Source organism: Cupressus sempervirens, chromosome 5 (assembly GCF_028749045.1).
Source record: "Cupressus sempervirens isolate cs-2001-9-10 chromosome 5, ASM2874904v1, whole genome shotgun sequence".
NCBI classification, from domain to species: domain Eukaryota; kingdom Viridiplantae; phylum Streptophyta; class Pinopsida; order Cupressales; family Cupressaceae; genus Cupressus; species Cupressus sempervirens.
Window position 1 is genome coordinate 424,274,222 of NC_143122.1, and position 12,906 is coordinate 424,287,127.

Consider the following 12,906-nt stretch of genomic DNA (forward strand, 5'->3'; position numbering starts at 1 on the left):
TTATTTGTTTAAGTAAAAATTCCTTTATCTCTGCATTTAGATTTTTTTTTTTCATTTGTAAAGCCTGAAAATTACACTTGCGAGATGCAACCATTACCAATCTCATGCTCACATCTGAGACAAAGAGACAATCAGATTGTAATGTCCACATTTTCATGAGTGTCAACTTTTAGAAGATTAGCCTATTTCCTCATCCTCATTGGCTAATAGAGCTGATCAAAGGGTCCAGTTGGTAGTGTTGGAGGCCTATTCCCACTCCAAAGGTCAGAGATGTTCACGATTGCTCTTCATTTGAGTCAGATTGGAACAATTACTATTTATAGTAAGTATCTATTTTGGGAAATCAGAGTTTATATCTTTAGCATGGCACCTAGCTAATTTGGTAGTATATAAAACTGTTGTGACATTGAAAGTGCTTCCAGTTGGGGACTTAATATTTATAGTAAGTCAGATATGGTCAGAGCTATTTGTGGCAGGGCACCTAGGCATCAGGCTCAGGTAGTGAACGCCTAGAATTAGAGTTAGTTATTTGGAAGAATTAATAAGGTACTTATTTGTTTAATAATTATAAATTTACACTTCATCAATAATTAAATTAAAGCTTACTATACAAAAGGTCTACTGCATTAAATGCTTATATAATAAAGTGGACTTTCATGCCTAAGTAATGGAGTTAATTAAATATTATATTTGAAGGCAACAAAGGCGAAAATAATTAAAAGCTAAGTGAACTTTAAGTTATCAGAAGCATGTGTTTTAAGACACTTGATAGATTTCCTACATGACAATTGCTAAAGCCAAGAGTAGAGAAAAAAAAAATGATTCATTCTGTTTGTGCATTTGATATTTGTGAATTTCTTGACATGGGTGAAGAGGAATTGTGCAAAGGGTTTGAAGAGTTTCAGCTTTGGAAAAATGAGGGTTTTCTTCACAGTTACTAGTATTTAAGGTGCTGGAAGAAGCGGCGATATTTTCTATTGTGTGTGGCTTATTTCAGAGTCACATTGTGTATTGAGATTGGAGAAGTGTTGTTCAGTTTTAATTACTTAGCAGAAGATTATTGCTAAGAGACGTAGCTCATAGTGGCTGAGATTAGCATTCCAATTAGCAGCCGTACCTGCATTATACCAGCTGCACGTTATTCACTGATTCCACGAGGGTTCCAGGAAGTGACATGAGCAATACAGGGAATCTGTTTGGCATTTAGGGACTCTAATATCTTCAGCTGTATGCATTGGGAAGAACTCTTATTTGTATGGAGACAATTCTATGAATGTTGAAGAAAAAACACAGCCCATGCTTACCATCATTATATATTATTTGCTTAATAGTTAAAAGTCTCCATGAATTGCAAATTGATTCCTTATAGATGGTTAGAAATTAAAATAAGCAGTTGCAGGATGGTACAATAACTACTTGATGAAGTGCCTTGTAGATATTCATTTCAGTTTATATTGAATCACTACTATGCATGCCAAGTGTTTGTGCAAAATGTCCACTGGCTGTAGGTGCACATTTTACATGTAGAAATCATATGTGTGCATCCAAGAAGACAAAAAAGATTGCATTTGCATATTGGTTCTTTACCTAGATATCTTGGTAATCATTTGCAAGCATTTAAACTTCTTTTGAAACCATTTCAAGCAAGCAAGAACAATCTGAAAATAAAAGACATCAAGATAGAGCTTGCATGTAAAGTGTTCAACAAAATGTCAAGCATTCACAATTAGGGCAACCCCAGGGTTTGTCAGAGATAGAACTCATAGGGATTCTTACACATTGTCTTCCATTACGAAAAAAATCATAAAATGAATGTTGGAAAATATTTATATGTTCATATTTTCTCATATCTTAATGTTTAGGGTAGATTGAGTTGTTCCGGAAGAGTCAAATTGAAATGCTAACATTTTTTAGCTCTCTTTGAGCTATGGGAATAAGATATAGCTATTTTTAAACCTATAAGATTAAGCTATGCTTAAAAAGTGTAGGAAAGACCTAGTTGATTGATAAAGCACCTTGCTGTAAATTAGGTCATCGGTCCTAGAAAGTTTAATGTTGGTTGTGAACTCTCGTTAGTTTTACATTGAATTTATGTAACGAATTCATGCATCATTACCACTCATCACTTTATGTACTTTCAATAATAAATATAAAATTCTATTTCACACATATATCCTTATTTACTCCAAAGTTTGCTTGATTCAACATGATTGTTTTCACAAATGCTAAAAAAGATATCCACCTCACTGCGGTGTGCATAGGAATATCTCCTCCATAATCAAATGCACCAAATATATTATTTTGGATGTGTCCGAAGTATATCCTTTTCCCTAAATGTGGACAGATGGAATGTTCATTTTATTTCTTAAATTATCTACTGATATCCTTATACTTTATGTAGCATCATTTTGATTTGGTCTGGGTCTAATTTTCTTTTGGTGTGAATTTTTTAATGTACCGATCTTTGTTAGACGTGAAAAACCTTGAAAGGACTTCCTCAATTAGATACTCCAAAGACCTTAACGAAACCCTTAATAACAACTAAATTCAAAACCTTGCCCATGGCCACTTCATGTTTTGAAGTAATTAATCCAAGGAAAAATGTATATAATAACAAGAACACATCCCTTAAAAAATAATTAGGTTCAGATATGCATTGCTGAAGTCTATCATAGTCCAGGGCTTAAAAAAGAGAGAAGATACTAAGGAGCATGAGAGAGAATTGGGGTTGAAAACTTATGTAAAGTGTCTCTTAAAACTTAAAACCCTAAGTAACTTCCACCAAGGAAAACCTATCAAAACCGAAGTTTGGGTATTTTGTCTACCAACATATTTTTGTTTTCTCTGTTCATCATATGCTTGGCCAGCTTCAACTAACCACCTTTCCATTCCTTTAAGCCCCATTTCTATGCCTTCTCATTATAGAGAGAACTGTGAGAGTTTGATAGAAGCACAATCAAACAAAGTTGCAAATCATGTACGAGGGGCTCCTTATAGATTAAGAGTTGTCAAAGTTGTAAATTGAACCCTAGGGATAAATTGAAATATGTTAATGATAAAGAAATACTAGGAGTTTTGCATTGTCTAGAAAAGTCAATGCTGTATTTAACAGGAAGTAAGCTGCTGGCTAACACCATCACTATTGTAAAGTTTCTTACCAGATTTCAAATTGGTGGCATGCTGATGCACAATTTTATTGCAGGTATGAACATTGTTGACAAAGGATAGATTTGCTCCAAAATCTGTAGAAGTTAGAATAGAAAAAACAAAGATAATATAATATTCTTGAACTTGAAATGTCCTTCGATCCTTTGATGTGCTTGCATTAATTGATTTCGATACCTTGTTTATTTGGGCTGATCAAGTATGCATATCATGTGGAAGGGTGTGTGGGTGAATGGTCATGTCTCTAAATGGAGACATGAACATTCATCCTCACACTTATTCGGTGTTAACTAATCATGCCTAGTTTGTTACGGAGTTAACACAACTCTAATAATGTATTACCAATCATTATGATCTGCACCCCGATATAAAGAATAGATTGATAGTGATCTAAATATCACAGGAATCAGAATAAGTTTCGATCCTACCTTAAATGATCTTAGAAAATATATATAATATATATGATCATCGGTTTCAATTGTACATTGATTCACATACAAAAATAATACATATGCATATGTGTGTGTGTGTATATAACAATATGTGCATCATACTGTTGTATATATATATATATATATATGTATGTATGTTGATCACAGTTAATGTTAGACCAAAGCTACATCCTATATCACTCCCTCTTAGCTAGGGAAGACAAAGTGCCTATATTTAAGTTCTCCTTATTTAAAAATGATATCATCTAGATATATTTAAGAAAATCTAGTCTCATGATATTCTTTCTAGTTATGGTATGTACACAGATATCAAGTCTCATGATATCTACCATAAAAGTTCATGGTATATCCATAGATATTATGTCACATAATATCCACCATGAGTTTGAACATATTGATCTTCGACAAATATCAAGTCACATGATATCTATTAACATGCTCTTTTAACTATCATAATTTTTCCATGAATATCAAGTCACATGATATTCATCATGATAGTAATCTAATAATTATAAAGTCGCCACCTTATATTATTAGAATCAACATTTCATTATAAAGATTGTCACCTTTTAATAATGTACATAGGGTAGACCCATAAGTCATAGAGTCACGCATATGACAAAAGAGTTTACACTTTAAACATCTTTATTAAAATAATACAAATTTACAAAGTTGAGACTCAATCTCATTAACTTACATTTCAACCATACCAAGTTTCTTTCTGAAATGATCAACCTTCACTTTAGGAAGAGCCTTGGTGAGAATGTCAGTTGTCTAATCACCTATATTAATATATTCCAATTGAATAGCTCTTCTTTCCACCATGTCTCTTACGTAGTGGTAAGGAATTTTTATATGCTTGGATCTATCATGAAATACCGGATTCATAGATAACTTGATACAACTTTGGTTATCATAATGACTAGTGGTAGGTTTCATAGGCTCACAGAATAAGTTAGAAAGCAACTTCTGAAGCCACACTGCTTCTCTAGCTCCCATTGTTGCTGCAATATACTTTGCCTTAGAAGAACTCTAAGCAATTGAAGCTTTCTTTCTGTAGATCTAAGAGATCATGATTGACCCTAAGCTGAAACAACATCCTAATGTGCTCTTCTAGTCTTTTACACTTCCGTCCCAATCAGAATCAGTATATCCAGGTAACTCCAAGATGGTATTCTCATATTTTAATTCATACCCAATAGTGCCTTGGAAATACCTTAATATATGTTTCAAAGCAACAAGATGAATTTCTCGAGGTTCACACATGAACTGACTATGCATTCACAACATAGCAGATATCAAGTATTTACAAGATACATCATGGACCCAGTTATCTGTCTGTATAAAGTGGGATCAACTAGTCTGGATTTAGCACTTGATTCCTTTAGCTTATGTAAGTTGGTTTCCATACGTGTCGACATAGGTTGACAGTCCCACATTCTGAAAATATCAACAATATACTTCTTTTGATGTAGGAAGATATTCCTAGACTTCTGACGAACTTCCTAACCAAGGAAGTAATGAAGAATTCCAAAGTCCTTCATTTTAAATTCAGAAGCCAAATCTTTCTTACAATAATTAATGAGATGTTCTTCCCCTATAATTAGAAGGTTATCAACATAAAGAATTAGAATCAACATATCACCTTTTGTTACCTTAAAGTAAAGATTTGGATCAGCAATATTTTTGGTGAATCTAAGACTTAGAAGGTATTTATCAATCCTTTCATACCAGGCTTGGGGAGCCTATTTGAGTCCATATAGAGCCCTCTTCAATTTACATACATAAGAAGTAGCATCAGGAGTCACAAATCCTTCTAGTTGTTCCAAGTATAATTCTACCTCAATTGTTCCATTTAGAAAAGCAGTTTTTAAATCCATTTCATGGATTTTCCAACCTTTGGTTGCTACAATGGCTATTACAGTTCTAACTGAGATATACCTGGCATCTGGTGCAAAGGTTTCTTCGAAGGCAATTCCTTCCTTTTGAGAAAACCCTCTAGCCACAAAACGAGCTTTATGTTTTCCAATGATACCATCTGCAGCATACTTAACTTTGAAGAGTCATTTGGAAGAAACAACAAATTTTCCTTTAGGTCTAGGATCTATACCCAAACATCATTTTTTAATATTGACTGATATTCTTCTACCATTGCATCTTTCCAAACTTGATGTTTAAGTGATTTTGAAGCATTTGAAGGTTCAGGATTTGGACCCTCAAACATGAATGCATTGTATGTTATTTTTCAAGGTCTCTTGCTTTCTATGAAAGTCCCTAAAGGTGCTGCAAATTCATCTCCTTGTATAATTGTCTTGCCCAAAGTGGCCTTTTAGAATTACCAAAACTCTTTTCTTGAGTCTCAGGAAGAATCTCAATTTCAGTTGTCGCCTCTTCAGGATACTCCCTCTAAATGTCAAGAACAGGAGCCTCTTCTCGGCAACAGGATAAATCATCTGAAATCTAGTTCATCTAAAGTCTTGGCTCTTTTGAAAGCAATATCTTCTTCAAAGATGACATCTCTGTCGAGTTCTATATGTTTTTGTCCAGGTATGTAGATTTTGTATCATTTTACTATTTCACTAAAACCAATAAGAATTCATTTCTTCTAGTAGGTTCCTACTTTGTCCTTTTCTCTTTAGGTACATAAACATACACAGGACATCCACGTATCCTTAAATGACTAATGTCAAGTTTCATTCCTGAAAATGCTTCTTCAAGAGTTTTGTTGTCCAAATATGAGTGAGGACATATATTTTGAATATAGACTGTTGTATTAGATGCTTCGGCCCAAAATGACATGCTCAAGTTTTGATCATGAATCATAGCCCTGGCAGCTTCTACAATAGTTATGTTTTTCCAACTCCTTCTTAATCCCAACAAGTTTGTAGAATTCTTTAAATATTTTAGAAGTGTATTCTTTCCCATTATTTGTTCTCAGAACTTCAATTTTAGTTTCTGGGGAGTTTCTAGTGATAGTTTTGAATTCTTTAAATTTAGAAAGAATCTCTTTAGATTCTTTGCACTTAAGGAAGTATATCCATGTCTTCCTTGAAAAATCATCAACAAATATCACATAGTACAAGAACCCTCCTATGGATGGTGTAGACATGGATCCACATAGGTCAGAGTGCACTAGTTCTAAGATATCTTTAGTTTTGCTCAAACTATGAGGAAATGAAATTTTAGTGTTTTTCCCCCTGAGGCACAACCTTTGCAGGATTCATTGTGAATATGACTTAATTTAGGCATTCCAGTTACCAACTTCTCCATAGATGTTAGAGCACGGAAGTTGATACGCCCTAATCTTCTATGCCATATTTCATTTGAATCTAAAGTCTCATGAACAAGTGCAAGATTTTTCTTAGCGCAAAACTCATATAGCAATCCTTGTCGTACTCCTATTGTTAAAGCCTTCTTCATAGTTGAATTCTTAGGCCATGCTAGTACCTTACCTTCCATGAATGTAATTCTATAGCCATCATCTTCAAGCACAAATATAGATATTAAATTCCTTTCAACACCTAGTACATAAAGAACTCCAAAAAGCTGAATAGAATTTCCGAATTTCAATTTGATGGTTTAGGTCCCAATTCTTTTTACGAAATGTGCAAAATCATCGCCAATTGTAACTTCTTCATCCGTTTTTATTTGCATGCTTTCTAGGTTATACAGATATCCAAAGATGTGTCTTGAAGATCCATTGTCAATTATCCAAGTGTTGGATATGGTTGATATTTGACTAGACAATGTTGAATAGAAGGCATACTTTTCAGTTTCATGATCTTCATTTGATATATCAGTTTTGGCGAATGACGCTTAAAGTTTAGATCGATCAGGACAATTTAGTGCATAATGCCCATATTGATCACATCTAAAACACTGAATTTTGGACAAGTCTTTCTTCTATTTTGACTGTCCTTTTTCATGAAAGTTTCTTTTCCTTTTGTTGTTCTTCTTCTTTCCCTTCTTTTGAGAGTTGGTGTTAAGAACTTGAATGTCTTCATCTAAGGTTTAATATTTTCCTTTAATCATTAATCTCGATTCTTCTTGAAGGCAATCAAATCTCAATCGATTTAGTTTAGGGATTTTAGATCTTGCACTTATACCTTGTACAAAAGACTCCAAAGAATTTGGTAGTCCTAACGCTATTAGTGATAACTCTTCGTTGTTAATCTCATAATTAATAGAAGATAATTGATCTCTCAATTTTGTGATTCTCATTAAGAAGGCATTCACTGTTTCTCCTTTATTCATACTAATATTATTCATTTTTCTTTTAAGAGTAAGTTATGTGCCAATGTTATTTACTATGAATGCATTTTCAAGAGCTTTAAACATACGATATGCTGTAGCATGTTTTGCCACAATAGGCACTATGTGATCTCGAACTGCATCCACGATTATCTCCATGGCTTTCTCATTATTTTCTATCCATTCAATTTTCTCAAGATCATCTTTAGGTTCTTCTTTTTCTTCTCTTACAAAAGATTCCAATTTGTTTTCTTTTAATAACATTATTATACAAAGTTTCCAAGATTCAAAGTTATCAGCACTTGTAAGATGGTGTTCAAATCTTAACATGTTTGTCATCTTGAAAAGAAATGAGAGACTGCAATTTAAGAAATATGATCTCTTAGACTAAATGAGATCTCTCATTAACCTAGATCTGATATCATGTAAGGTTTCTTACCAAATTTCAAATTCGTGGATTGCTGATGCACAATTTTATTGCAAGTATGAACATTGCTGACAAAGGATAGATTTGCTCCAGAATCTATAGAAGTTAGTACAGAAATAACAAAGATAATATAATATTCTTAAACATGAAATGTCCTTCAATCCTTTGATGTCCTTGCATTAAATGATTTTGACTCCTTGTTTATTCAGGTGGATCACGTATACATATCATGTGTAAGGGTGTAGGGGTGAATGTTCATGTCTCTGAATGGACACATGAACATTCATCCTCACACCTATTCGGTGTTAACTAATCATGCCCGATTTATTACAGACTTAACACAAGTCTAATAATATATATTACCAATCATTATGATCTACAACCCGATATAAAGTATAGACCGATAGTGATGTAAAAATAAAACGGATTAGAATAAGTTTTGATCATGCCTTAAATGATCTCAAAAAAAAAAATATATATATATATATATATATGATCATCGATTTCAATTGTGCATTGATTGACTTAACAACGATAATACAAATGCATATATATATAAAAGTATGGACATCATACTGTTGTACATATATACATATGTATATATATGCTGATCACAATTAATGTCAAACCGATTATCACAGTTAATGTCAAACCGAAGCTACAAGCTTTTTATAATCTAAATTCTAAAATACCTTTTACAATGAAGGACCTTGTTGATAGAACACCAATAATGAAAACAAAACTTCTCCATCCATATTCTTATGTAATTTACTCCAATGCTACAAATTGTTGATAAAAGTCATTTCAATTTACATTATATTTCTTTTTCTCTATACTGTACAGTATTCACATGTGATTTTCCCTTGCATTGAGAAAGATTGATTTTTTATATTATTTGAGCTAAAGTCACAAACAATTTTCATTTCCTCTACATTGCTGTTAAGACTCCAAACATTTTATGTAGACCATACTTTCTTCTTGATATGTATTTCAACTAATTCCAAAATAAAAACAAATGCACAAGAAACTAGAAGAGAGAGAGAGAGAGATTCCAAAATAAAAACAAATGCACAAGAAACTAGGGGAGAGAGAGAGAGAGAACACCTGAATTGCATTAAGATAGTCTGCATGGGCAAAGAAAGTTTCTCTGCATCGTTTCTCCCAAAGAGACCAATCTTTAGCATATGAACTTTTGCTTGGCTCTTGCCTAAACCAGAAAATCAAGAAAATAAATTCATTTGAAAACTAAGAATAATTATATGCATGGATAAACAATCCAATGTTCTATATTTGCAAGATAAAGCATATAATACTCTAGTTTTCAACGTATAACTTTGACTTTTGAGTTTGATTTCACCATATGTGCACCCAATGACATGAAAACATCTATAGAGCACTTCAATATTTCCACACACCTTGTACGACACAGAAAGCTACCATACATTTTTCAAATTCAACTACCTTTTTATTAAGCATATAAAGCAATAGTTTTGTGCTTGACGCATAAAGGGCAGTTCACCCATGCCAAAATTATGGCAGTCAAAATAATATAAACATAAAAAATATACATAAAATCAAATGGGTAAAACATATAGTACAAATTTCAACAATCATAAATATTTAACTCACAAACTTCAGTTTGCAAAGATAAATGGGTGTGTCACCAGCCATAAATGCATATATAATTGATCAGATTTTCAGCATTCTACTTTGTTTGTTGCAAAACAACATGAAATAGAGAAGCCCATATGGTACAACCATTCTTCACATTATGAGGGAAAGCCCCTTTAGATTTAATTAAGCATAAAACATGCATCTATTAACAAATTTAAAATTATGCATACTGTACAAGATTTCTGGCCTAGATGAAGTGTTGAACTATCAATAGTCAAGGTCTGCACCAAATTTTCAGATTTGAAGAAGAGGAAACTATTAAGCACAAACAAATAAACTCAACTTCCTACAAGCTAAAGTTGAGATTAATAGTCAACTATAAACAAAGGTTCCAAGTAAAAAGAAAAGACAAATGTTTATTACTAGCTAAATAAGAGACTAGGAAATATACATCAAAAGGAAATAATGAAATGGAGCAACACTACAAGATTTTATTTTATTTTTCATAAAAGTTTGCTAAGTAATACATAGAAGACATCAATGCATAGCATGACAAATTTTGTTGGGAGGTTGGTGCCTCCGTCCCCTCTAGGTGAAGGTACTACTCAGCATAGACAGATGGATTTGTGGGATGTGTTTAACCACCTCTACTAGATCCTTGTCTTTAGTTGTTGTGACGTTCATTGATAGGTCGAGCTTTTGGTGTAACGACAACGGTGTAACAACAAGTGGTATCAGAGCGCTGGGTTACGGGTTCAAATTGTTACATTGCAAATTTTGCCCTAATTCTAAATTTGATCATAACTGTTGGTTTAACAAATTATTTCTTTTCCTGATCATGTGAAACAAGTTAGTTAATTATATATGTTGTATGAACTATTAACAGAATATTTCTCTTCTTGATCATGTGAAATGAGTTAGTTAATTATATACGTTGTACCAACTGATAATGAATTATTTCTTTCATGATCATGTGAAATGAGTTAGTTATTACAGACGTTGATGAAATAACCAGTAATCTATAACTGTCATTAGATGATTAACAATTGTTTGATTTGAATTAACGATCAATATATTTTGAATTAATGTGTTGGCGAGAATGTTTTGCTTGGGTGATTGCAGGAGAAGACTGAAGAGAGGGGAAGCATTGCTAAACGGGATCATTGGAATGGAATGGTCATTTAGTTAAGTCATCAAGATGTTTTGCTTAGGTGATTGCAGGAGAAGACTGAAGAGAGGGGAAGCATTGCTAAACGGGATCATTGGAATGGAATGGTCATTAGTTACGTCATCAGGATCAATAGATATAACCTAAGAATTTCTTGGAAAGGATACGAAGACTTGACCACAGGTTACATTATGGACTACATGAGCTATTAGGAAAACAATATAATAAAAACATAAAATAATCTAAATTAAAATATAATTCATACCTTTAGAGATTTATTATTGAATTTTCTTATTTTATCATTATTAGAAACACTTAAATACGAGCACATACATATAATAATGAAATGACACTAATAAATTATAATAATATAATCTAATGATGTCACCTCATCAATATACATACGTGAACATATATAAGAGCATATAATAATAATAAAATAAAATTTAAACTCTTCAACTCATTTCTTTTCCCTCTTTATTTCTCTCATTTTAAATTTGAATTCATGATGTATTCGAAGAGTCTTCTTGGTAACTGATGGTAGCCGAGTAGTCATGGCCGACCATTAAAAGAAAACCATGAATCGATTCGGGAACTTCTGTTCCTTCTACATTTTTTTTCAATCTCTCTTTCCTATCTATTCCGTTTTCTTTTCAAGCCGAGTGAGAACAATCTCAGAAATATATAACCATTCAAAAGTTCTTAATTCTGAATTATTCCTTTCTCCCTTCAAATCTATCAATGATAGGAGTTCAGAGAAAAGAGATACACAGTGGGTGACCAAGAATTTAGGCCGCGGAAGGAAGAAAGCCAATACTGTTTGCAGGTCATGTGCTTTTCCTTGCTAAGTCCAAACCAACTTTGGTCGGCTTTCTTTACTTTCTCTTTTCTGAATATCATACCAAGAAATCAGTGTTTTGTTTGAAAACATTTACCTCTGAATATTTTGTTGCTGCTGTATAATATAAACAGCTGACTGAATGGAAAGTGTATTTTGATGCATAACTTCCAACCTACCATCCATAGTTGAAATTTCGTACAAACCGATACCTTGCTAGTACATTGGGACCCCTTTCTAAATTCCATCATGTAACCACGGAATTGTTGCAATTTTGAACTCAATAATTGAAAACTTAATTGAATTTATATGAATTAATATGAATGCAAGTGTTATCATTCCGAGTATTTGCAACACCGAGGAATTCACCGGCAAAGAAGCCATGAATGGTGAAGAGGTGTAAAATAAATAGAATGATCATAATCTTTCAAACACCTAGGATTCATAGGCAAAGAAGTCATGAATAGTGAAGAGGTGGAGATAACCTACAAGAACCAAGAATGAGATCAGATATAAATATGTAAAGAAAACACATAATAGCTCATGCATGTCCTGATAGTGAAATCTGTTGTCAAGTCAAGTGGTAGAGATCGGGTTTATGAACCCAAATGGAAATCCTTGGCCAAGGTACTTATAGGCATATGTGCCAATCATGAGATCTTTTTGTTTGTCCATAGATATCAGTTATATAGATATAACTAATGGGGCACTCAAACCACTAGGTAGCTCGGATGGTTGGACTTAAGAACATCCCAAGCCCGATCTCGAGGTAGGGAGGGTCGTTCTATTAAGTTAGGATGTGTGGGGATAAGTATGGTCCGAGGTTGGGAGGTTAAGCCTATGTCAATGCTTCTCCTCTCACCAATGTCGAGGCTTGAACAACATAATAAAGGGATTTCTCCATTATTATTATATGTTTGCTTTTGAACTTTTATCTTTAAATCCATAGAAGAATAAATAGATAGTTTAGTTTTCTAAAAACATAAATTGA

At 33.0% G+C, this 12,906-nt stretch overlaps 1 protein-coding gene across 1 annotated transcript in view; it reads right to left on the bottom strand.

The window, feature by feature from the left end:
- RNL (RNAligase) overlaps positions 1-12,906 on the bottom strand; it is a 264,836-nt gene that overhangs the window by 38,512 nt on the left and 213,418 nt on the right. The window contains exon 25 of the mRNA XM_089830995.1: positions 9,400-9,502. Within this exon, the coding sequence (XP_089687121.1) occupies positions 9,400-9,502 (103 nt within the window). The remainder of the gene's footprint in view (positions 1-9,399; positions 9,503-12,906) is intronic.